The sequence below is a fragment of the Podarcis melisellensis genome (assembly GCF_964234715.1).
Source record: "Podarcis melisellensis genome assembly, chromosome: 3".
Lineage (NCBI taxonomy): Eukaryota > Metazoa > Chordata > Lepidosauria > Squamata > Lacertidae > Podarcis > Podarcis melisellensis.
In genome coordinates, this window is record NC_138530.1 from 16,688,654 (window position 1) to 16,712,314 (window position 23,661).

At 44.4% G+C, this 23,661-nt stretch overlaps 1 protein-coding gene across 3 annotated transcripts; it reads left to right on the plus strand.

Moving 5' to 3' along the window:
- Nucleotides 1-28: 28 nt before the first annotated feature.
- TMEM178A (transmembrane protein 178A) lies at nt 29-23,402 on the plus strand. 3 transcript variants are annotated; one of them, XM_081904360.1, is made up of 4 exons: nt 29-160; nt 20,237-20,350; nt 21,163-21,300; nt 22,948-23,402. In XM_081904360.1, exons 3-4 carry the CDS (start codon nt 21,195-21,197, stop codon nt 23,187-23,189), a joined length of 348 nt encoding a protein of 115 aa, XP_081760486.1. In that variant the 5' UTR covers nt 29-160; nt 20,237-20,350; nt 21,163-21,194; the 3' UTR covers nt 23,190-23,402. The 3 variants fall into 3 exon arrangements, with proteins under 3 accessions (XP_081760486.1, XP_081760484.1, XP_081760485.1); XM_081904358.1 differs by lacking the exon at nt 29-160 and adding an exon at nt 4,185-4,638; XM_081904359.1 differs by lacking the exon at nt 29-160 and adding an exon at nt 15,491-15,552.
- The last annotated feature ends 259 nt before the right edge of the window (nt 23,403-23,661 follow it).

Sequence of the window (23,661 nt, forward strand, 5' to 3'; positions counted from 1 at the left end):
CCAGCACGCTCGGAGGGGCGGAGCTTAGCTAACGGCAGCTGTTAACGGCAGCGCGCCACAGTTCGAGCTTGAGCTTGCGGGGAGAGGCAGTTAGGCTTTCGCCTCCATACGGGAAGGTGGCAAGAGGACGCAGTTGTGCAGGCTGTTGGAGTTTCAGCAGGTATTTGTTGATTTGCAGGTTTTGCTCTGTTTTAGCTTGATTCTGGCTTCAATGTGATATTATTACACTATTATTATTATTATTATTATTATTATTAATTACAGTAAATCTGTACGCCGCCCTTCATGCGATGCTCTCAGGGTGGTCCACGGCATAAATATGCAGAATATAATTATTATCATTTATTAAATTTGTATGCCAACCTTCATTCATAGGTCTTGGGGCCACATAATATCACAAGATAAAAACACACACAAAATACATAATAAATATAAGAACAACGGCAAACCAATAAATTTCCCCCTCCCACAGCACATTTAAAAGGGCGTCAGATGTCAAATCAACCCAAGGCCTGCTTGAAGAGGAATGTTTTCGCCTGGTGGATAAAGGTGGATAATGAAGGTGCCGGGTGAGCCTCCCTGGGGAGAGCATTCCACAAACGGGGAGCCACTGAAGAAAAGGCCCATTCACATGTTACCACTTTCTGAACGTCTCCTGGAGGAGGCACATGAAGAAGAGCCTCAGAGGATGATCTCAGGGTCCAGGTAAGTTCTTATAGAGAATAAAAATACGTAATAAAAACAATAACAAAAGCAAAACAAACCAATAAATGACTGCTCCCGCCTCCCGTATGTATATGCACAGCCGGCCCACTCATGAGGCAGGTGAGGCAACCGCCTCAGGCAGCCAGATCCACGGGGGAAGCAGATCCCAATGTCAATCTTTTATAGAATCATAAAGTTGGCAGGAACCCTGAGGTCCATCTAGTCTAACCCACTGCAATGCAGAAATCTTAGCCACTTCACACATGACAAATCACCATTCAACCTCTGCTTAAAAACCTCCAAGGGAGGAGAGTCCACCACCTCTAATGGGAGTCTGTTCCACTGTCAAACAACTCTTACTGTCAGGAAATTATTTCTGGTGTTTAGTCAGAATCTCCTTTCTTGTTACTTGAAGCCATTGGTTTGGGTCCTACCCTTTGGAGCAGGAGGGGGGAAAACAAGTTTGCTCCATCCTACATGTGACAGACCTTTGGCTATCTCCTTTAACTGTTTACCTTTGTTCCTGATGTAGATCCTGTTAGAATTCCTGCTCCGTGATTGCAGTCATGGGATTGTTGTCTTTCACATGACTGTGTGTGTTTTGACTCCACAGAGTGGGAAGTAACGGAGACAGGATGTTTGTGTTACTGTGTTGAAGTGGGACTATTGTCGTTTGTTCTTTTTCTTTGATGTCTGATGCTAGAGAGAGAATGAGCCATGTTGCAGTGCTCCGTGTGTGTAAATAAAGTAGATTAGCCAAAATGCTGAAGTTGCTGAGGTCTGTTACGCAAACTGCGAACACTCTGCAGATTCCTAAGTGTGCTGATGTCTGTTGGCATCGGTCGCTATGATGTTTGGGCAGAAGAAAGCTTTTGAAGCTCCCAAACGATCGACCAAGAGGGAGAAAACATGCCAGTCGGGCATGTCTCTCTGCCAAGGTCCTACTCGAGTGTAGGACAAGCTCCTGACAGATCCTCCCTCACTTGGCACCCCCTTCTTCCCTAGCGGGGAGGGGGACACCATCTTGGGGTCTGCCTTATGTGCCAAAATGTATTGGGCTGGCTTTGTGTGTGTGTGTTACTTTTTGTAACTCAAAGCAACACTGCACCAATCTGGTGTTCTTCATATATCTCAAACTGTAGCTCCCATGAGCCCCAGCCAGTTATGGCCTGATAGGAGTTGTATTTTGTGATATATGGCGAACACCAGGTTGCTGCAGTGGTAAATGTTGAAGTGCAGGTATTTATTATGATAGCTTCCATGGACAGTCTATTGCCAAACTCCCAAAGAAAGTTCAAAAATGAAGGTGGCTGTGTTGATCCATTATATATCCCCAAAGAGCAGCAAGTCAGCTGATAATAATACAATCATGTTTTGGCAAAGGCTGAGGTAGTGGTTATCATTATGAGCTTTGCCTGCAGAGACCTGGGTTAATATACCTAATCAGCCATGAAGTTCACTATGTGTCATTGGGCCAGTCACTGTTTGAGCTAACCTACACAACAGAGGGAGCATGTGCCAAATCAGACCTGTCCTCCAATTTCCCAAGCATAGTGTCACTGGCAAGTACTGTTCCAGTAGATAACATCATCACAACTGCTATGAAAAAAATAAAAATACTGGAGCTGCATTTTTGCTCCATTAATGCTGCATTGCTGCACTTAAGCTTCTGTGCTTCTTTATGTATATATCCAATAATTTGGTCCTGCCTATATTACTGATTGTACTTTGCTTAATATAGTCTTTTGATGTAATTTGTGCTTTTGCTGCATATCACTTACAGTATTGCTTTGGTGACTTGGGTGAACTTTTTTTGTTTTGGCCAGTTAATTTTTATTGATTTTCAAAAAACTTAACAGATTCATTCAAATTAATTCAAATTTAATACAGTACAATTTAAAAAGTTGACTTCCCACCCATCCTCCACATTGTGTCCTTGTTTTCCCCCTCTTGCTGCATTATAGCACATGCTTATAATAGTTTATCATTTTAACATTAACTATTATTATAGGGAGATTTTTAATGTTTGATGTTTTATTGTGCTTTTAATATTCTGTTGGGAGCCGCCCAGAGCAGCTGGGGAAACCCAGCCAGATGGGCAGGGTATAAATAAATTACAGTATTATTATTATTATTATTAGGCAGGAGTTATCACAATGTGAAAGTGGAAGTTGCTCCAATAGGGCAAATGGAGCACTGCTGAAGCAATTTCTGTCTGCCCTCAATCGGTCCCCAGCTACCTGCCTCCTATCAGTCCAGAGGGTGACCTTGTCTGGCAGCTTCTTCCTCCACTGTTGCCCTTGTAGAATTCAGCAGGGAGGAGAAGAATGGGGACAGATCTAGGATTAGTTGGCTCTGTCTGTCATTAGCTCTGGCGCCACCTGCTGCTGGCCTCCCTGCCTTCTGCCCTAACAGTCCCAATTGGCATGAGCCACCATGGTGTTGAGGTACACAACTCTAAGGTTTGCTTGTTGTTTTAGTTGCTCCTGTATAACTCTTTTGTGGTTTTTGGCTTTTCTTTCTCTAAAAGCATGGGATGCGGGTGGCGCTGTCGGTTAAACCACAGAACCTAGGACTTGCCGATCCGAAGCTCGGCGGTTCAAATCCCCACGACGAGGTGAGCTCCTGTTGCTCGGTCCCAGCTCCTGCCAACCTAGCAGTTCGAAAGCACGTCAAAGTGCAAGTAGATAAATAGGTACCGCTCTGGCGGGAAGATAAACAGTGTTTCTGTGCACTGCTCTGGTTCTCCAGAAGCGGCTCAGTCATGCTGACCACATGACCCGGAAGCTGTACGCCGGCTCCCTCGGCCAATAAAGCGAGATGAGCGCCGCAACCCCAGAGTCAGCCCCGACTGGACCTAATGGTCAGGGGTCCCTTTACCTTTACATCTTTGAAAGACTAAAGAGAGTGAAGCTGAGCTCATTCTTTCATAAGAACACAAGAAGAGTCTAGCTGGATCAAGCCAAGGGCTCATCTAAAAGACCAGCAGGCCGGGCAAAAAGCAGTTGGAAAGAAGTTGGGAAATGCACATGACCACTCCACGCGGCCTTTTAAGTCCAGAGTGCGAAATCTACGAGGCCATTCCCTTGCCCTGCGGAGAGAGGTGCGCCCTTTCCCTTCTGCGTTGGCGGCAGCGCCGCCGTCCCCTTCGCGCGTCTCCTTGCACTTCGTCGCCGTCCAGTCCAGGCGGCGGCGGCGCTGCTGCTGCTCCCCCTGGCGCCCGCCGGCTGCAGCTGCAAGTGCCCGCGCTGTCCTTTGTGCAGCTCGGCCCGCCCGCCCGCGGGGAGTGGACGAGACGCGCGGGACGGACGCCCCCCGCCCAGTCCGCCCGCCCGCCCAGTCCGCCGCGTGCCGGGGCTGTGCGCGCGTGCTCCGGGGATGCTCCCGCCCGGACGCCGGTGGCCGCGCTGCCGCTCCCGCCGCCGCCGCGATGTGCGGGGGCTCTGACGCCGGGCGGGGCGTCCTCTGAAGGGGGCCGGCGCGCGGGGCGAGCCATGAGGGGCGGCCGGGGGCGCGGGCTGGTGGGCGCGCTCAGCCTGTGCCTCAGCCTGTGCTCCTTGGCGCTGCTCGTCACGGCCATCTTCAGCGACCACTGGTACGAGACCGACCCCCGTCGCCACCGGGAGAGCTGCGAGAGCCGCGCCGGCAGCGCCCACTCGCCCGAGCAGCGACGCCGCCTCCTGCCGCTGCCGCACTTGCCCTTGCGAGGCGCCAAGCGGCGGCTCCCTCGAGGCGGAGGAGGAGGAGGAGGCGCAGCTCCGGCTCCCGCGCCCACCGGCCACTTCCCGCCGCTGGAGAACTGGAGGGCCCTGGCGGGGCTCGGGGTGCTGCAGTCGCCCTGCGGCCGCCCGCTCTTCGCCACTTACGCCGGCCTCTGGAGGAGATGCTACTTCCTGGGCGTCGACAGGGACCTCGACAGCTTGGTGGAGAGAGGTAAGGCGGCCAGGCGGGTCGCCCCCAGCTCCCCCCCTCCCCACTTTCCCCAACACTGAATGCACCTCCTTCCTCGCCTGCTGATGGAGTGCCCCCCATCACAGGATCACCATGCACGACCCCCTTATCACTTCTTCACTGGGTTCCCTTGCCTCTGGCACACACCTTCTTTGTCCCCCAAGCCAAAGCCGTCCTTTTGCCTTGTCATCCCCGAAACATCACCACTGCACCCTTTATAAGACCTCCTTGCAGAGTTAATACACCAGTATCCTCTCCTTGCCGTTGATTTTGGGCACCCCTTCGCTCCCCCAGTTTGGAAGAACCAAGCGTGTTCCTGAGCGTACGCACCGACACTTGGTTTTGCACACAGCCCTAGTAACATCTCTAGGCAAAGTCACTTATTGGGTGCACAACATCGCTTAATACTGCATTGCCTCTTTGTTATTGCCCAGACCCAGTCTTCCTCTTCCACTTCAGCATTGTCTTCTGTCATTCCTTGCGCTCCTCACTTCTGGTTATTGGCTTTATTCTCTCCGCTGCACCTTCCTCACACGATGCTGTCCTGTAACTCCCTTGCATATTCTTGCTTCCTACCCTTCCTCCTCTTTCTCCCGTGGAGCGCATAGCAAGAAGGACATCAGGAGAACCGCTCAATTCATTAGGAACCAGTGGTGTGCATCGGTGATGGAATGCATGGCCGAGTGACTGTGGACTTGGAGAGTACATTTCCTTAAGTAGCCATGATCCTTCCATCATTTCTCAGTTAATGGAATGCATGGACCACACAACCACAGCACATGGTTAATCTGTAATGTGCTTCTCCATCGATCTCCCTGTGTGCCAGGATAGTGGCACTATGCACTTTAGCACTCCAGACCCTGTTCCTCCTTATCATTCACACATTGCTCTCTCTTGCCCTCCACCAGTGCTTCATGTGTTCCTCGGCACAGAACCTTTGATAATGCCTTGTGAAGCCCCCATTTGCCATATCATGACTCCTAGTTATTATGTCTCCATGCCCCATTCTCTGTTGTTATGTTCAAAAAAAGCACAGATCAAGCCTTGAACACATGTATAGTAGCAGTGTGTGTCTTTTCCCCACAAAATGCAAGCAGCCATCCAGTGGTACCATTCATCTTATTGCATCTCTACACACCGTGCAGGTTCTTTCTCACTCCCTGTGAATCCCCTTTTCTTCCTGAAAAGGCTCTTCAGCCACTGCACTCACCTCTTTAATACAAAGGCACTGTGACCTTCCCTTCACAATAAATGGATACTGTTCAGTGTCCTGGCATGCAGAAGCAACATTCACTTCCCCACCAAGCACACAGAAACCACAGACCACCTTTCTGTTGAGGTATTAGATAGCCCTCTTAGCCCAAGAAACTAGCATTTTGACCTTTTTGTACTCATTCCTCCAGGAGGCAAAACTTAAATCTGCTTTCTGTTAGGTGTTTAGCAGACCCATTATGCGATTCACCCAGCTACTGGACACCTAACAGTGTTGGGTTGCAAAAGGTTGCACCCCCAACCCCCCCCCCAGTTTTATGAGCTTCTATTTTTGGATGTAAATTATTATCAACAACAGTCAAAAGGGGGGGGGGAGAGCAGAGTATTTAAATGTGGCCAAAATGTTAGTTTTACCAGCACAATCACTCTGTGATTTCTTCTTCACTGTCTTCACTGCCCACCTTCAAATTATGCTTAAGCCCGAAATATAATCCCTCCTTATCCTCTTCTCTGCTGCTGTAGGTTTTGCTGTTCCCAGCCGCCTTTTGTCCTCCTCCCCAAATGACAAGCCCATGTGAGCAAGAGAGGGATGTTCTGATCTGTGTAAATCTTAAATATTGGTGAGTTAGTGCTCCAAAAGTGGAAAGTGGAACGTTCCAGTGTCACGTTAGTTTGAGAATCAGCTTACATCTTTCTGTCACTACACTGCAGGGGAGGGGAACCCTTTTAAGACCAAGGAACACATCTCCTTATGGGAACCTTCTGGGTGCCACATGCCATTGGTGCTGGGTGGGGCCATAAGCAAAAGTGGGTGGAGCAATGACTTTATGCAACTGGCTAGTTTTACATGTATTCACACAGGCAAGCAAGAGGCATTAACAGAGCTCAAGGACACATTCCAGTCAGGCAAAAATGCTCAATGAATATGCAAAGTAGAACTGGTGAGGAGAAGGCATGGCTGAGAAGGGACTGTGGTCTGGAGAGAGTCCTAAGGACCACATAGAGATGACAGGAGGACTGCTTTTGCCCCTGGGGCTGAAGTTCACCACCCCTGCTATATTTATTTGTTTGAAAGTGCTGTTTTCATGCTGTGTTTATTTGTTAGCAGAGCCTTTACCAACCTTGTGACCACATGTTGGGCAATGATGCCTGTGAGCCCTAGTCTGCGGATTTGGTCTGAAGGGAGCTGAAGTCCAAAATGTTTGGTGGGGGAGGCATCAGGTTGGCAAATGCTGATTTAGTATGTGGCATGCTCTGCTCTGCCTTTATTAAGTTTGAATTTTGCAAAACTGCCAGTTTCAGACTGTACTTAATGGATATACTGTAGTACTGTTTCTAATTAGTATATCTTGCAGCACACTCCCTCTTAGGAATGACCTGTTTCATGCAAACCCATGTTTGGAACCACTTGGGGAGCAAAGTAGTTTGTGCGGGGAGGGCTGTGCTAGTTAAAGGTAGATAAGAGGTGGACAGGGAAGGGGTCAAGCACACCCTCCTCTGGCGTCTTCTTTCCAAACCCACTTCCTGTTGTTCTTTTCCCCCCTGCATGTGTCTAAGCGTTTTAAAGCAGGGAAAACTCAGCATGTTGCTAGACTACAACTTCCATAACAACCAAACTTTGGCCATGCTGACTGGAACTGATGGGAGCTGGATGGAGTACAATGAATTCTGGAGGGTCAACCCCCCCAATACTCTAAAGAGAGAGAGAAACGTAAAGGCACAAAAGAAGAAGTCATGTTCTGGGATAGCTCAGTTGGTAGAACACATGACTCTGGACCTCAGGGTTGTGGGTTTGAGCCCCACATTGGGCAAAAGATTCCTGTGCTGCAGGGGGTTGGACTAGATGACCCTCATGGTCTTTCCCAACTCTACAATTCTATGATTCTTGACACAGTATACTTTATGTGACAGGGACTGCAACATTCTTTTGAAAAAGGATAAAGAATCAGAGTGAAATTCGTAGGAGTAGTAGCAGCAAGAGGAAGACCTTTAGCTCAGAGGTAGAGCATCTGCTGTGCATGCAGAAATTCCCAGATTCAGTCTCTGACATCTCAAAGTAGGGATAGGAAAAAGACCCCCCCCCTACATGCCTGAAACTCTGGAGAACCCTTGGCAGTTAGTGTAGATAATACTTAGCTAGATGAGTCAATGGTCTTACTTGATATAGGGCAGCTTCCTATAGAGATACAATTACAGTGGTACCTCGGGTTAAGTACTTAATTCGTTCCAGAGGTCTGTACTTAACCTGAAACTGTTCTTAACCTGAAGCACCACATTAGCTAATGGGGCCTCCTGCTGCCGCCACGCCGCCGGAGCACAATTTCTTTTCTCATCCTGAAGCAAACTTCTTAACCTGAGGTAATATTTCTGGGTTAGCGGAGTCTGTAACCTGAAGTATATGTAACCCGAGGTACCACTGTATCACCCCTAGTCCCCTCACAGAGCTAATATATTCTGAGTGGCCAAACAGTCAATCCCTCTTCACCAGAAACTCTGGAATAGGAGCTCTGTACGGGGAATAGGGGTCTCCTAACAACGCTCAATTTGACCAAACTGCCGGAGGCAGTGGAAGACAGGAGTGCCTGGCGTGCTCTGGTCCATGGGGTCACGAAGAGTCAGACACAACTAAACGACTAAACAACAACAAACAACTCTCAGCACTCTTTACAGACTACAGTTCCCAGAATTCTTCAAGGGAAGCCATGACTGCTTAAAGTGATATAATAGCACTTTAAATGTATGGTGTGAGCGTGACCTAGGTTGGTGTCTCGTGGTAGAAAATCCCACGAGTTAACTGTGTGTACGGTGTAAAGAAGTCCTTCCTTCCAGAATGCGCCACTAGTGTGCAACAGCATTTTGGATCAGGAGCTAGCCACAAAGTGGTATTATGCCTGCAGCTGTGGAGAATCACTTACGTGCAGTAGATCTGCCAGGAAAATGGCATAGCCTCCTCCAAAGCTGCTGCATACAGGGAAGGAAAGCAGAATGAAGCCAAACTCCAGAGCTGATACTTCATAGCACAATTCCTTGAATTGGCTGAGACATTGTTGCTAGCCCAGCGGTGACTAAAAGCTGGCTCAAATGCTAAAATAAAGCAAAAATGACTTGCTGTCAGGAAAACATCAAGCATACAATTGAGATACAAGGGTCAAGTTGACCCAGGAAATTTATACTCCTCCCAGAGCAGAGTCAGCAACATAAAGAAAAACCTGAAAAATCTGGAAAAAGAGTATATTTTTCTTTTCTTTATTTTTGACAAAATAATTTGTATTTTTGTACTGAGCCTCTTGCAAAATCAAGTTTCTTTTGATATACATAGTTACAGTGTTTATTCCAGTAAATAATAAATGGTGCCCACTGATCCATCAATGATACTGATATAAAGTACCATCAGCACCATTTTTCTCTTTGAAATATCAGTCAGTTTGTCCATTTCCATACTCTTCAAAGCTTTTGTCAGATAGTCTGTCATTGATGGTATAGTTTTCAGCCTTCCAGTGCCTGGCAAAAACAATCCTGGCAGTAACCAACTGTTCTGAGATGAGAAATCTTACAGCACTTGGATATCTTATTAGCTAAACAATTAAATGATACTAAATTCTGATTATGGGGGTTGCTTATTTTTACTTATTTATTTGCAAAAAACAAAAACAAAACATGCATTACCAATGTTAAGAAAACATCATGACAATGAATAGCATAAAATGAACATTAGAATTCCATTCATAAAACAAGTACAAAATATATCACAAATCAGAAGATCAAATTAATACATCAGCATAGCTGGATCACCCCTTAGGGGAAGCATGGGTGGAAAGATGGGAGTTTTAAGATGAGTTTTAGTACTGTAGATGCCTGCCTGATGTTTATTGAGGCACACTCCAAACTCTAAAGGGCTGGTGACACCACACTTAGTCCCAGATAACTAAGACAAACCTCGAGAGCATATGTCACTATCAATCTCTTCTGAACATCAAAGTTCCTGGACAGTGGTATACAAAGCAAGGCATTCCAAGAGGTAACCTGGTTGTTCAAGACCATAAACTTGGCCTGGTAGCATATTGGCAGCCAGTGCAGTAGTGTTGATTGGGTACTCACTCCAACAGCTTTGCTGTGGTACATTCTGAATTAGCTTTAGATGTACTTCTCTTTTGTGCTCTGTGGGATCAAGAGGAGGTTTCAAGCTTATGTACTTCTTCCACTCTTCTCAGCATGCATAGAGCTGGGCACTACAATTGAGTAATCCTGTTTATTTCAACATGGGATCTCCTTTGTCCCTAGATATCAAAACCACTAAGAGAATTGGGCTCCATATCTAGGCTGTGGGAGTACAACTATCAGTTAGAGCTAGCATGGAGTGGTCTGGGATGATGGATATTTTTGTTTGTTCCAGCAACATCTGGAGGGCCAAAGGTTTCCCATCCCTGATCTAAGCAAAAGGAAAATCTTGCATGCAGAGAATCTTGTAGGGCCTGGTTTGGACTTTCACCTTTATGCATGGCTGGGGAGTGAGGAATGGAGCAGCAAAACAGCTTGTGAGCCCAAATACTTTTTCTCCCTAGCAGACTTTTGTTTGCCCGCTCTGTGGGCTAGTTCAAGACCTACTTGGTAATCAAAGCCTCTATATCAAAGTTATCTTTTAATTTCAGTGGGTGTGCTCTAAGTAAAACTTAGTTGAATGCCATCCTGCATTGCTGTATCTTCTGACTCCAATGTTCTGTTGGTGTACTCTTATTTTTGAATTAACAAAACTAAAAGAAAAGGAAGTTTCATTGCACTAGCTGGACAACTGCTCTGATATCCTATATCCTAACTGTTCTGATATCCTATACTGAGGTTCTAAGGCTTCCCTTTTTTGCTACTTTGTATATACTTTGTTGTCTAGTATAACCACTATTCTTCATGGAAGACAATCTTACTCTGCTATGAGTGATCGCCATATATAACCACTATTATTCCTGTTTTCAATATTGAAAGAGATGCACATACCCCCATTAACAGTGCTCTCTTTCCCCCTCTGGGAACAAATAGAAAGCCTAGTCAGTAGGCATTAATGTCATCATCTGGTTGTCCACTCTGGAGTGTGACATTTCGCTTACAAGTGCAAATGAGGTCCCTCTAAGACAGTCAAGTTTGGGAAATGGAGGTTTACAAGGTGGTTAAGTAGTTAAGGTTGTGGGCTGCACTGCTAGCTCACTAGGGGAGTGAAAAAAGGGCAAGATAATTCTATCAGCAGCACAATTACTTTTTGAAAAGAGTGAAAAAGGCGGGGGCATGTTTAATGCAGTTTCATTTAAGGAGCTTACTCACAGCTACCCATTAAACTTCACAGCTGACTATGGTTTGAAATCAGTATTCCCTGCATCCAGCTCAATGCTTTAGCCTAGGCATCAGCAATTGGAGACCCCAGGGTCTCCAATTCACATCTTTGTGTTGCCCCCTTCTTCCCTTCCCCTACAACTGCCAAGCCAAAGTTAAAAGAAATGTGCAGAATGGTTACTGTCCTTGTGATTTGCTGGGACACCTAGAAAGCCTGTTTAAACTTTGAAAAAAAACCCAAACACTTTAAAATAGCTCCCCTCCCCCGAGTTTAAATGAACATATTAGCTGTAGTGGTGGCAATGCAGGCACTCTTTGCACCCCTATGCCTAGAATATCTCACTCTGAGGAAGGACACTGTTCATCCAATCCCCAGAGCAAGGCAGGAAGAGGTTAGAGGGGATGGCAAAGAAAACTGCCAGCAAATGGGGGGAGGGGGAAACAAGAAGGGAGGAGTGGAGAAGAATAATTGGGAGAGGGGGTGCCAGGAGGAAAGTGTGGGGTGTGGTGGGAAAATCTCTTGAGGTGGCCAAGTCCAAAACCTCTGGAGAGCTCCACTTTGGGGAAGGCTGGTGTATAAATACATAAAGAATGTAAAATACTTTACCCTGCTAAGCAATGTGCAACACAGTCTTACAGAAAGAACACAAGAAGAGCCTGCTGGATCAGGACAAAGGCCCTTTTACTCCAGCAACCTGTTCTCACAGTGGCCAACTAGATGCCTGTAGGAAATTTGCAAGCAGGACCCAAGTGCAAGAGCACTCTCTCCTGTGATTTCCAGAAACTGCAGTTCAAACACATAAAGCCTCTGTGGAGTCAAAGCATAGCCATTGTGGCTAGTAGCCCCTGAGAGCTTTTACCTCCATGAATTCATCTATTCCTCATAGAATCATGGAATTGTAGAGTTGGAAGGGAAACCAAGGGCCATCTAGTCCAATGCCCTGCAATGCTGGAATCGCAGCTAGAGCATCTCTGACAGATGGCCATCCAACCTCTGCTTAGAGCCATCCAAGTTGGTGGCCATAGTGGGAGTGAATTCCATAGTTTTAACTATACACTGTATAATTCCTAAATGGTGAGGGAGTGAGCTCTCCTGGGATCCCTGTTGATAGTTCAACTCAAGGGTGTTATAGGTGGCAATGTGGCCCAGGAGCACAAAGGCCAGATCAGAGTTTGAGACTGATATTTGGTGGTTCCATTTGGGTTCAACTTTTCCTCTTCCATTGTTCTTCTCACATCATGCTAAGGAACAGCCTGCAACCATAATGCTCATTTTTAAAAATTCAGTAATAAAACTAGGCAATGAGCTTGTAGGTATCACTGAGATTTGTTGCTGGGTTTCAAAAGAAAATCATTATGGTTGCAGGCTTTCTTTTACTATGACATGTGGCATGTTATAGCAGCTGAGGCACAAGACAACAATCTTCTTAATGAAATGTTTCAGTGCAGTTGCTCTGAAAATGCAAACATGCATTCACTAGATTGTCTTGAGAATTGGGTTATAAATTGTGTTAATTGTGCTGTGCAAACAGAAATGGTGGAATTTTTGTCAGCCTCAGTCAAGGGATGTACTTCCCTATTAGTAGCAAAGTGTAAAAATAGATATTGCTTTAAGTGCTTTCATGATCATAATCGGCAGAATCATTATGACATTTCACTGCTTGTTTCTCTAGGGAGAACATTTAATATTTATATCCAGCTACACCGTACAGCAGAAGAAAATACCTTCTTTGCAATAGATGCTAGGGTTTCTCGGGCTTCTCCTACTAATGATCCTTCCATGCCTCTGATAATACCCCAAATATCACACATGTTGTAGCAATTACTCTTCACAGCAAGGAATGCCCAGAATGTTACTTGATGCAAATCAGCATTTCTTCAGGCTTAGTCTTTCTATTGGACAATGGGGATATGTATCCCAGGCACTAGTAGCCAACTTGTGTTGCTATATTTGGTAACTAATCGTCAGCCATGACAGGCCCTTGGCTGGTTCTAATGAAGATAAATTAGTGCATTGCCACTTCTAGGTTCAATGGACTGCTACTAATGTATTCAAAGGATTTGTTGTTGTTGATGTTCATACTTGTAGCAATGAACTCAGATGGAATGTGAATGATTCCCCTTTGACTTTTAGCTAGGGATCAGGGAAACAAAGCTATCCTTCAAAATATGTACTACTCAATATTTTGTGATGCAGTTCTCCAACAACAAAGTTGTATCAAAAAGCTTCTATTAAAGTGTCCAGTAAAATGCATAAAAAACACAAAATTTAGGTACCATGAACTAAACATAAGATCTGAAGCTATCAAAAGTGTTTGTGATGCCTTTCTTTTAATTCTGCAAACAACATTTCTTCCCTTGCTCTTACTTAGTTTTACAAACACAGCCGAAACATCTTCAGCTTCTTCACCTCACCCCTAGTCTCTACAGCTCTTTTTGCTCCATATTTATGTCCAGAACCTCAGGCTTGCTTGCTTGTCTTTTTGAGACATTCCAGCATTATTTAACCTTTCACCTCTCTGACTCAGTGGGCCCTTTCTTTTCATGCAAGGGAGTTATGCCACAGTTGGCACGTAACAAAGAATTGCAAGGTTTTATCCCTTGGATGCAAATCTGCTTGTTCCAGTTTCTTAGTTGGTAATAGCCAAGTTGTGCCAGTTAGTTACTGAGCACTTTGGTCCAGCAGACCTCACAGAGAGCTTTCAGCATTTATGCAAAAATTGGTCTGAAAGACATGCTTCTGTGCAATAGCGGAACAGAAAGTACACATCGTGCAAATGAACCAGATCCTCATCATCTTGCAAAGTGGAGAGAGCGGTGTAATCATTGTAGGGCTCTCTGTGTGTGTGTTTGTTTAGAACACCATCCAGCTATGGTGAGGCATTGCCATATCATGCACCAGGAGCAACTCTAGAAGGCACATGTGCTGCCACCACAAGGCCTCTGGGAGAGCCCAGAGGAACTGTAAGTGCCATGCACTGCAGCAAGGTACATCACATGTTCCTTCAGGAGGTTGTGTGTCCACAGATGAAAGCACTGTCAGGCAGGGTTAGAAATCTGCCAGTCCAGAAGAAAAGCTGGGAAAATAGAAGGGCTGAAGAAAACTGTTCTCCAGCTTCCACATTTTTTTCCACACAGGCTCCTGCTCCAAAGAAAAATATTGATAACTGTGTAATTTCAAACCCAATATAATTTTAAAGAGATTTTAATTACTTCCCCCTTCAGATTTCTATAGTAGAATATGTCTAATCTTAAGCACAGCCTTTTAAAGAATTGGAATGATAAAAAAGTAACATCTTTGCATAAAAACATACCCAAATAGCTTCTTGTCAGTTTCTCCCCCCCCCCTTATGTCCACATCTTCACCTTACCTAAAGTAAATATCATACCACTTTAAATAGTTATGGCTTCCTACAAAACAGCTTGGGAACTGTTGTTCATTAACGGTGCTGAGAGTTGTTAGGAGACCCCCATACTCCACTCACAGAGCGATAATTCCCAGAGTGGCTTAACAGGCAATGCCTCTTCCCAATGAACTCTTGCTCCTTGCTCCCGCCCCAGTTCAGAGTTCAAACCCCTCTGGCAACCCAGTCTCCAATTAAGACCTCAGTGCGACTTGTGCTTTAGGTCTCATGTACTTGGCTACCCCCATGGCTGTGCTGCCACAGATTTGGGGCTCATTCCAGCTGGCTGACCAATTATCCACCCCTGACAGTTACTGCCAAAATCAGTGTCATTTTTTTGAGACTCTTCCTGGAATGTTTTTCAAGCAAGACTGAAGAGATTGCTTGAACAAACCCCCATACTGAATAAAATGATTTGGGGGACCAGTTATTCCTGTTTAATAAAAAGGAAACATTTTCTACGCAAATGCAATTCTGGTTCTAAACGCAGCATAAGGGGTCTCTATAGTAGGGTGTATTTTAAAATGGGGTTTTAGAGTTTTTAGGGGTTTTTGAATGTTTTATGTAGTTTTTATGTAGTTTTATGTAGTTTTGTGGTAGTTTTATGTAGTTTTTATGTAGTTTTTCAATTTCATTGTTCTGCATGGGACAATGACAATAAAGATATTGTATATATCGTAAGGTGCACTCTTCAATTGTCTCTTGAGGCAGACAGATGCCAACAAGGAGGCATAAACAATAACCCACAGATATTGGATATTCAGGCTGATGGGTCTCTAGTTGCAGAGGTTTACTGGCCACCCCTGTTGGCATGGAGATAGCCTGAGCAGAATACAAATATGGACATTCTGATGTCACACATGATGTCATAAACAAGTTATGCTCAAAAGTCTTGGCAGAGTGAGAGGCAGTTAACAGTCAACCCACATCTGAACTCTGGCAAGATGGATCATCATGGCAGGTGATGAATATATATCGGGGCTATATTCAATTTTATTATAGGGGAAGTGTTTGGGAATGAAGAGGCCTTTTGACACTCCCCCCGCCCCGCCAGTAACATTATTTGGTGAGCCAACAACTTCTACATGTGAAATGGCAAAGAAGCCTGGAACGCAGTCTAGACATACTGGACATTTCAAAAGGATTTTAAGGTATTCTGAATGCTATAAATGGATGAAAGGAAGTGGGGATTGGAGGTGAGTTTATTCACAAGAGAGGCTATCAAATAACTTTGGATATATTGGATCAATTATATTATAAACTTCTGGAAACAGGCTTTCAGGCCAGCCACACACAGCTCTTAAATCAGGCATAAGGCATGAAAGCAACAATAAAATTTGCTGGAGAGTCTTGCATTGATGGCTCTCTAGTAACAGGGATTTATTACTGTCCAATGCTGTTGGCATGGAGATAGCTTGAGCTGAATGCAAACATAACATTCTGCTGTCATGAATGATGTCACAAACAGCTTAAGCTCAAAATTCTTGGCAGGTGAGAGTGAGTTAACAGACCAAATCTGAACTCTGGCAAGATTCTGAATCTTTGTTAACAGGTGATAAATTTATTGGAGGGAGAATTGTCCATTAATTTTTATTGGGGAAGAGTTTGGGAATGTTTTGTAGATTGGCTTGTCGGTTCTTAACCTACCAACAAGTTTAGGCCAATCAATACATAACACCTTGCCTATCTAAACATCTACCATATAACTGCCTATTTGTGTTGATTCTTATGGAAGCCATAAATTGGAGGTGGAGATTCCATGACCCTCTCCGGTGTTGCTGTACTACAGCTCCCACATCTAGAACCTTACATTTAAAGCCATATCACTTTAAACAATGTCTTCCCCCAAATAACCCTGGGAACTGTAGTTTTTAAAAGGATGCTAACAATTGTTAGGAGACCCCTATTCCCCTCACAGAGCTATGATTCCCAGAGTTCCCTGGGAAGAGGGACTGATTGTTTGGCCACTCAGAATATATTAGGTCTGTGAGGGGACTAGGGGTCTCATCTCAGTACCATTATCAAACTACAGTTCCCAGGATTCTTTGGGGGGGGGGCGAGCCATGATATTAAAGTGTTTCAATGCATAGTGTTGACATTTTCTCAGTCCTTGACTCTTTCTTTCTTGTTTATGGAATATTGTCATCTCATCTGACTGGTAGCAGCTCTCCCAAGGCTTCAGGCAAGGATCTTTCCACAGCTGTCTACCTGAATTCCTTTTAACTGGAAAAAACGGGAAATAATCATGGTGCTTTCAGCATATAAGGCCTGTTCTTGGTGAACAATAGCTAACTCCCCCCAAGGCCCAGCTCTATATTTTGGGCATTGTCAGAATTAACATTTAAAAGTAGAATAAATAGGTAATGAAATTATGTGATCTAGCTGCACTTCCTGGCTTTGTGTGAGGGTGCTTAAGTAAACTTGGAAAAAAGGGGTTTCCAGATTACCTGTTTATTGAACATTCATCTTGATTTGTTTGTAGGGAGATTAGATGATGTTTGCTATTTAATAAGCATGCATTCTGATTTGTTTATGAGGTTAGATGATGTGGCACGAAAGCAAGTGTTACCCCACACTTTCCTGTGCATCACCCCATCACCTCCCTTATCACAGAAAGTTCCCCCTTTTGGAGGAAGTGGGTTTGTTGCCCAGGGCATCCCAAATAACTACAATTGCACAACCCACATTTTCTGGTATGTAACTGAATCCCACCCAAAAATAGTGACTGCTTGGAAGCACCCAAAAAGTCCTGAATGGGCTGATCTTTTCCTTGCCTCTCCTTCCTAGAGTTGTTGTGACAAAACCTGCAGAGCTTTCTTGAGGGACAAAATTGACGCTATTGATTTAAGCCGTTCTTCCTCCCATCTCCATTTTATTGTCATACTTCCAGTCTCCTCCTCCTTTTCACTAGAGTCTTCCCATTCAGGTTTGGCTGAATGCTTACAAGTCAAGGAGAGACTTGTAGGTGGTTTTCCTGCATTAGCTGTGAGGTCTGTCCTCACCCCTACACAATCCTGACAATCTCATATTTCATATTTTAAAATTCTAAGGAAATAGTGTAGCCAAGAAGCAAGCATTTTCAAGCCCATGATTTTCAGTGGGAGAAAATAGAACACATAAATTTAGTTCTTTTGTTGAAGCCAATTGTCCTAATAAATCTTGGGAGTTCTTTTACACTGAGAAGAAACCAGCCTTCCACTTGCACAGTGAATAATAATCAGCATGCCTATCTCCATCTGAATTACAGTACTCATGTGGGCCCTATTGAACAGGCTTGGTGCATTTTATTTAATAGGATGAGAATCTGCATCTGGGATTGTGAAGTGCCAGTAGTTGCCTGCAATGTAAGTTGAATCAGGGCCAATAGGTCTTTTTAGTTTTCATGGTTGCAGAGCTCTGGTTGAAAATTTAAGGGCATAGGGCTGGAAACAATGTGGCAAGAAGCTTCTATGACTTGTGTGGCACAATATACATGTCACAGATCTGGACCCTGCAATAATAATCTGAGGCCCTTCTTTGTGTGCCTCCATGAGGGGTCTGGAGGGCGGCAACACAAGAATGGGCCTTTTCTGTGGTGACTCCCTATTTGTGGTATGCTCTTTGAGGGAGGCTTGCCTGGCACCTAAATATTTGCAATGAAGACGCAAGGCAAAAACTTTCCTCTCCTCCCAGGCCTTTGGCTAATTAAACCATCTATGGCCTATGGCCTTTTAAACTGTGCATGTGTGTGGGTTTTTGTTTTTGTTTCATTCGTTATGTTATGTATTTTTGTGTTTTTATACTGTAAACTGCACTGTTATCCTTGGATATATAAATTTAACAAACAAATCCCATGTTTGCAAGAACACCCCAGCATGAGGCTCTGGATTAATTAGGTAGAGGATCTGGTAAGAGTTGGCCACAAAGTACTGATAAAGTTGTTTTGAGTGACTATTGCAACTTGCTTCTGATGTGCAGCAGGCTCCAAACTCCCTGTATGAGCACCTTGTGGAGAAGTATTACCAAATTTGCTTCCAGGGCTAGTTAATAGTCAAGGGTGATTTGACGTTTGTTCAGTCAAAATAAGAAATAATATTTTTACCCTATGTCTCAATAAAGATCTGAGATTATGTCTGCCAACCATCAAATCTTTCACTGACCCACTGGTTGGCAAAATGCAAGCTTATCTCCTGTTATTACTGACACTTGCCAAAATGGTGCTTCACTTAATGCTGACACTTGCCCAAATGGACCTATCATGAATAAAACTATTTAAAATATTCATAGATCATTTTATCTAACATTGCATGTGTAAACCGTATGTTCTTAGAATAAATATTTGTAGCTTATGCAGCAATATCCTGCAATCAGATGGTGTTCTTACATTCCCATAAACAAAACTGTGAATAACTTAGTAAGTACTATAAATATTTCAGCAAATTCCATTTTAATATGGGCATTAAGTAAATGTTTGCTTGGGCGCCTCCAGGAAAATAGGCAAACTTGCAGTTAAAATGCATGAAACCGACAGCTGCTGAAGATCTAACATAAAAATTAAAGTGGCAATAAAATTAATCATACCAAGGGAATTTGGACATGTGGGCCACCATACCAAAGAGGCTGGGAACCACTGTTCTATTTCACTGTATGATTTCCTCAGTTTGTAAAGTGGGATGCTGTAAGGGGTATCTGGGAATCTAGATGTATTGCAAAATGATCAGGGGGCCAGAATGATCCCACTTCTCTCTGTCCCAAGCAGAGGAGTAGCTAGGGGTGTCGGGCACAATACGCCCTAGCCACGCATCTCTCTTGCGAGTGATGCGGTGGCTCAGGTGCCTGCTGGCTCCGTGCTGCCTGAAACAGGGTTTGCATCTGCCCATCACCTTCCCCTCAGCCACCCTACAGCTGAAGGAGAGGTGGCAGGCAGACTACATACAAGCTTTGCGCTGCCCGAAATGACAACATGGGGCTTGTGTCTGCCTGCCACCTCCCCCTCAGCCGCCCTACAGCTGAGAGGGAGGCAGCGGGCAGACCCCTTGGAAGCATCACGCAGCGTGCCCTGCCCCAGCTCCCCCACTGTGTGTGGCTTGCCCTGGGTGCAGAGCGCGGGCACCCTGGGCACCCAAGCGGCTTGGTACACCACTGGCCTCAAGTCAAAATTGACATGGGCCACAGCAAGGGGTTTTGTGTAAGCTGCTACCAGGGCTGCAGGGAAATCATGTCAGCAAAAAGTAGTGACTATCCATGCCAGAAATCTGATTTGGACTGGCACCCCTACACGGTGAAAGAATAATCTTGCACCCAAGGGAAATATAATGCACAGCTTCATTGCAGAAAGGATCAATATGCTAGTATGAGAGAGGCAGAGAATTGTCCTCTTCTACAGAGAGTTGTTTTGATTAAAGATGTTAACTGGCCTCTTCTGAAGACTTGAGTCCTTCCACAAAGGATCCTCTTTGTTGCACAAGACCCTCCCCTTCCACCAATGAAAGGAAAAGGATTTTTGTGTGGTGAGGAATTGGCCTTCTTTGAACTCAGTTCTTCCAAGTGGCTTGCCCTTTGCTTGCATATTATTAACAGCAGATTCCTCACTGCTGAAGAGCTTCACTTACTCATCCTTGTTAAATGGAAATTGTTAAGCATTTCTGCCCTTCCATTTTGTAAAGGTATCACTCAGAGATGTACGGCAATCAAGTACCACTTCGCTCCACCAATACGCTTACGCAACATCCCGTTCAATTTAACCAAGACCATCCAACAAGATGAATGGCATCTGTTACGTAAGTAGTTAGGTTTTCATAATGCTGAATGTTGTTATTTACCCATTATAACATCCCCCCCAATGACAGTCCAGGTCAGGAAACTGCATCATCTTGCAAAACCAGTCAGCTTTTGTTATCAAGCCCATGAGCAATAGAAAAGGATTGAAAAGGCCTCAGGAAATTTCTCCTCTGATCCATACCCAATAGCCTACACAAAGTAAAGAACCTCTTTACTTCTAGAAATGCATCACTGCACTGTTTCATTAACTTTGATTGTATTATTATTTTTTAAAAGGGGGGTGGGAGAAGACAAGGGACAGGCAGGATGGATTGACACTTTTTAGGGCAACAGTGGTAAAGAGAGATCAATGATAATGTCACAAATTGCGATCTGTAGATCAAAGGGGAGAAAAGACCACCAAACAGATGGATATTGTTCCCAATGCATTTCCAGGAAACTGTTTTATCAAGGGTGATTTTTTTTTATGCTTAGTGAAAACCACTTTGGTATGCTGCGGAAAAACATGTCTCACTTTTTGTTGATAGTGGGTATGTACGGATATCTTAAAGTGCATTTTTTTGTATTCAGAATCCATTCCAGCAGAGTTCAAGGGGCTTGTTCTCAGAAACATGTGCATATGATTAGACCAGCGCTTGCCTACTCGACGCCCTCCAGAGGTTTGGGGCTACAGCTCCCATCAGTTTTGCTGGCTGGGACTGATGAGGAGTTGGAGTTCAAAACACGGAGGAAACCCGGTTTGCCAAGGCTGAATTTTCAATTGTGTTACTGATGCATATTTAACCTCGTCCTCTCTCACTTCTGGAAACAGATCTAAGAAGAATCACAGCAGGATTTCTTGGGATGGCAGCAGCTGTTCTTCTCTGTGGGTGCATCGTAACTACAGTCAGTTTCTTTTGGGAGGAAAGCCTCACACAGCACGTTGCCGGCCTTCTTTTCCTTATGTCAGGTACTATTTCAGCTCTGCCTGCTATATCCTTATGTGTGTCAGGTTTTACTCCCATCTGTTGAAGAGTTGTACCACATAATCTGGCCAATGAGTTTTCACATTTTGGGCAGGTGAGAACTGCAAATGTAAACGGGTTTGATTGCTTCCCTCTTCCTTATCTGATAATCTTAATTCTACTAGGGAAACTAGGGATCTTTAATAGAATTTGTGGTTTCCATACAAATTTGTAGCACTGGGGGAGAGAGGTGAAACCACAGAAAGATGCTGGAAGTAGAGAAATTAACCAAAAGGTACAATAGTCAGGGCACTGGAAAAGAGAAAGACTGCCTTTAAAAATACTAAATGTAAAAAAAAGTGTATTTTTCTACACAAACACACTTTAGCAATCATACATCCACTAACGTGTGTTGAGCAGTTGTATTTTCCAGTAAATTCCCTGCAACAGTTTGAAGTTTCACATTCCCCCTCCTTGGTGTTGCCGTGTGTGTTTGTGTGCGCGCGCGCCACTATGTATTTAGGAAGCTTTCCTAATTCAAGGTGATGGTGGTGGGGACTGAACCTCCACATGTTACCTAAGACCAAAGGAACACACCAGAGTCACTTATTCTGTAAACAGACCTAAACAGGAAGCACAATTCCTGTGGAAGAGCTAAAATAAAGAGGATTGTGGTGCCTTAAAAACATAGGAAGAGCCCTGCTGGATCAGGCCAAGGGCCCATCTTGTTCTCACAGTGGGTACCCGGGTGCCCATGGAAAGCCCACCATTAGGATCTGAGTGCAGCAGGACTTGTGATTCCCAAACACAGGTACTCAAAGACATACTGTTTCTGACAGCAGAGATAGAACACAGCCATGAATTTGCCTTTAAAGAATTCACAGATTTATTACGCTGCAAGCTTTTGTGAATCATAGAGTCCACAAAAACTTATGGTAAATCTGTGAAGCCTTGAAGGTACCCTAAGCCATTTGTTTTCATGCTGCTAGACACTAATGCCTCTACACCTCTGGAAGTTGTGGGGTTGGACCCTCTTTTACACACTGCTAGTGCTTCTAGATGACATGGGAAGCTGTGCTTACCTTGTGATGCTTGCTAACGCCTTAGACCTGGAAAAAGTAAAATCTCCCAGCACTTCCTTCTTGAAAATCAGTCATAATATTTCTCATCCATTGCCCACTCTCCTCCCACTTAAAATTTTTTTTTTATTCAGGCAGAATCTAAAATGACATTTTGAGGGGGTGGAAGCTTCTTAGCGCTGCAAATTACTGAAAGCCAAAAGAATGGAAAGACCATAGAAGGGTTTGTTTTGTCTACTCTGCCCATGTCTCTTTACAGAGCAGGGCTGCAGAAACTTTTTAAGCTGCTGGGCCTGATATTTATCTCCCTCCACCCCTGCAGCTCATCTGGTCACCCTAATAATTGCGCTTAATAATTATTCAAATTCTGATAACGGGCTAAGTGCATGGAACATGCTCACCATTACTCTTGTAAGAAAACAATGCCTGTTGACTTCTGGTTTCAAAACTGTCTATCTTTCATTTGCCTTGCATGTCTCTTGATGATTTTATCCTGGGCTATTTTGAGCTGTTAGTAATTGCTGATTGTGCACATTTGGTAACCATGACCCTGTGATTTTGTCTCCTTTGCAGGCATCTTTTGCACTATTTCTCTCTGCACTTATGCAGCAAGTGTCTCCTATGACCTAAACCGCTTACCCAAATTTATCTATGGTCTTCCTGATGACGTGGAACATGGATACAGCTGGTCTATATTCTGTGCTTGGTGCAGCTTAGGACTCATCGTAGCAGCAGGATGTCTTTGCACCACTTATCCACTCATTAGCAGGACAAAGATTAGCCATCTAAAGTCTACCAGAGACTCTTCTGTATGACTGCTTATCAGGGGATAATCCCTCCCCTTGAAAGGCAACAGGTGAAGAGTAGTCTTCAAGGATTTATAAGGGAGCTAAATTCATAATTCCAAGCACAAATGAAAACAAAACCCTGTCCCTTAAATACCAAACATTGTGTCTTACTAGCCAGGAAATACAGAGGATTTCTTCTCTACCTTCAGGGTGGCTGAAATAAAACGTTCAGACAACTGAGTTCTTGTGGAACTGATGACTGCAATTTAGCACAGTGTATATGCACACATCACAAGCGAGACAGGGCTGTTCTCACTCTGATAAGAAACCTGCGTTGACAATGTAGGGCTGTTTTATTTAGCAGAGGTTTGTACATAAGGTAATTAACAACCAACAACAACAAAAAAACCCACAACTCCCCAAATCTCAACTCTATTCCCCTATTACCCTCACAAGTCTTAGGTTGTAATCCTATACCCACTTACTTGGGGGTAAGCCC

Coding starts and splice junctions, on each gene's coding strand:
- TMEM178A (XM_081904358.1), top strand. CDS start 4,200: ATGAGGGGCGGCCGGGGGCGCGGGCTGGTGGGCGCGCTCAGCCTGTGC. Junction 20,351..21,162: donor AGATGAATGGCATCTGTTAC/GTAAGTAGTTAG, acceptor TTCTGGAAACAG/ATCTAAGAAGAATCACAGCA. Junction 21,301..22,947: donor CCTTCTTTTCCTTATGTCAG/GTACTATTTCAG, acceptor TCTCCTTTGCAG/GCATCTTTTGCACTATTTCT.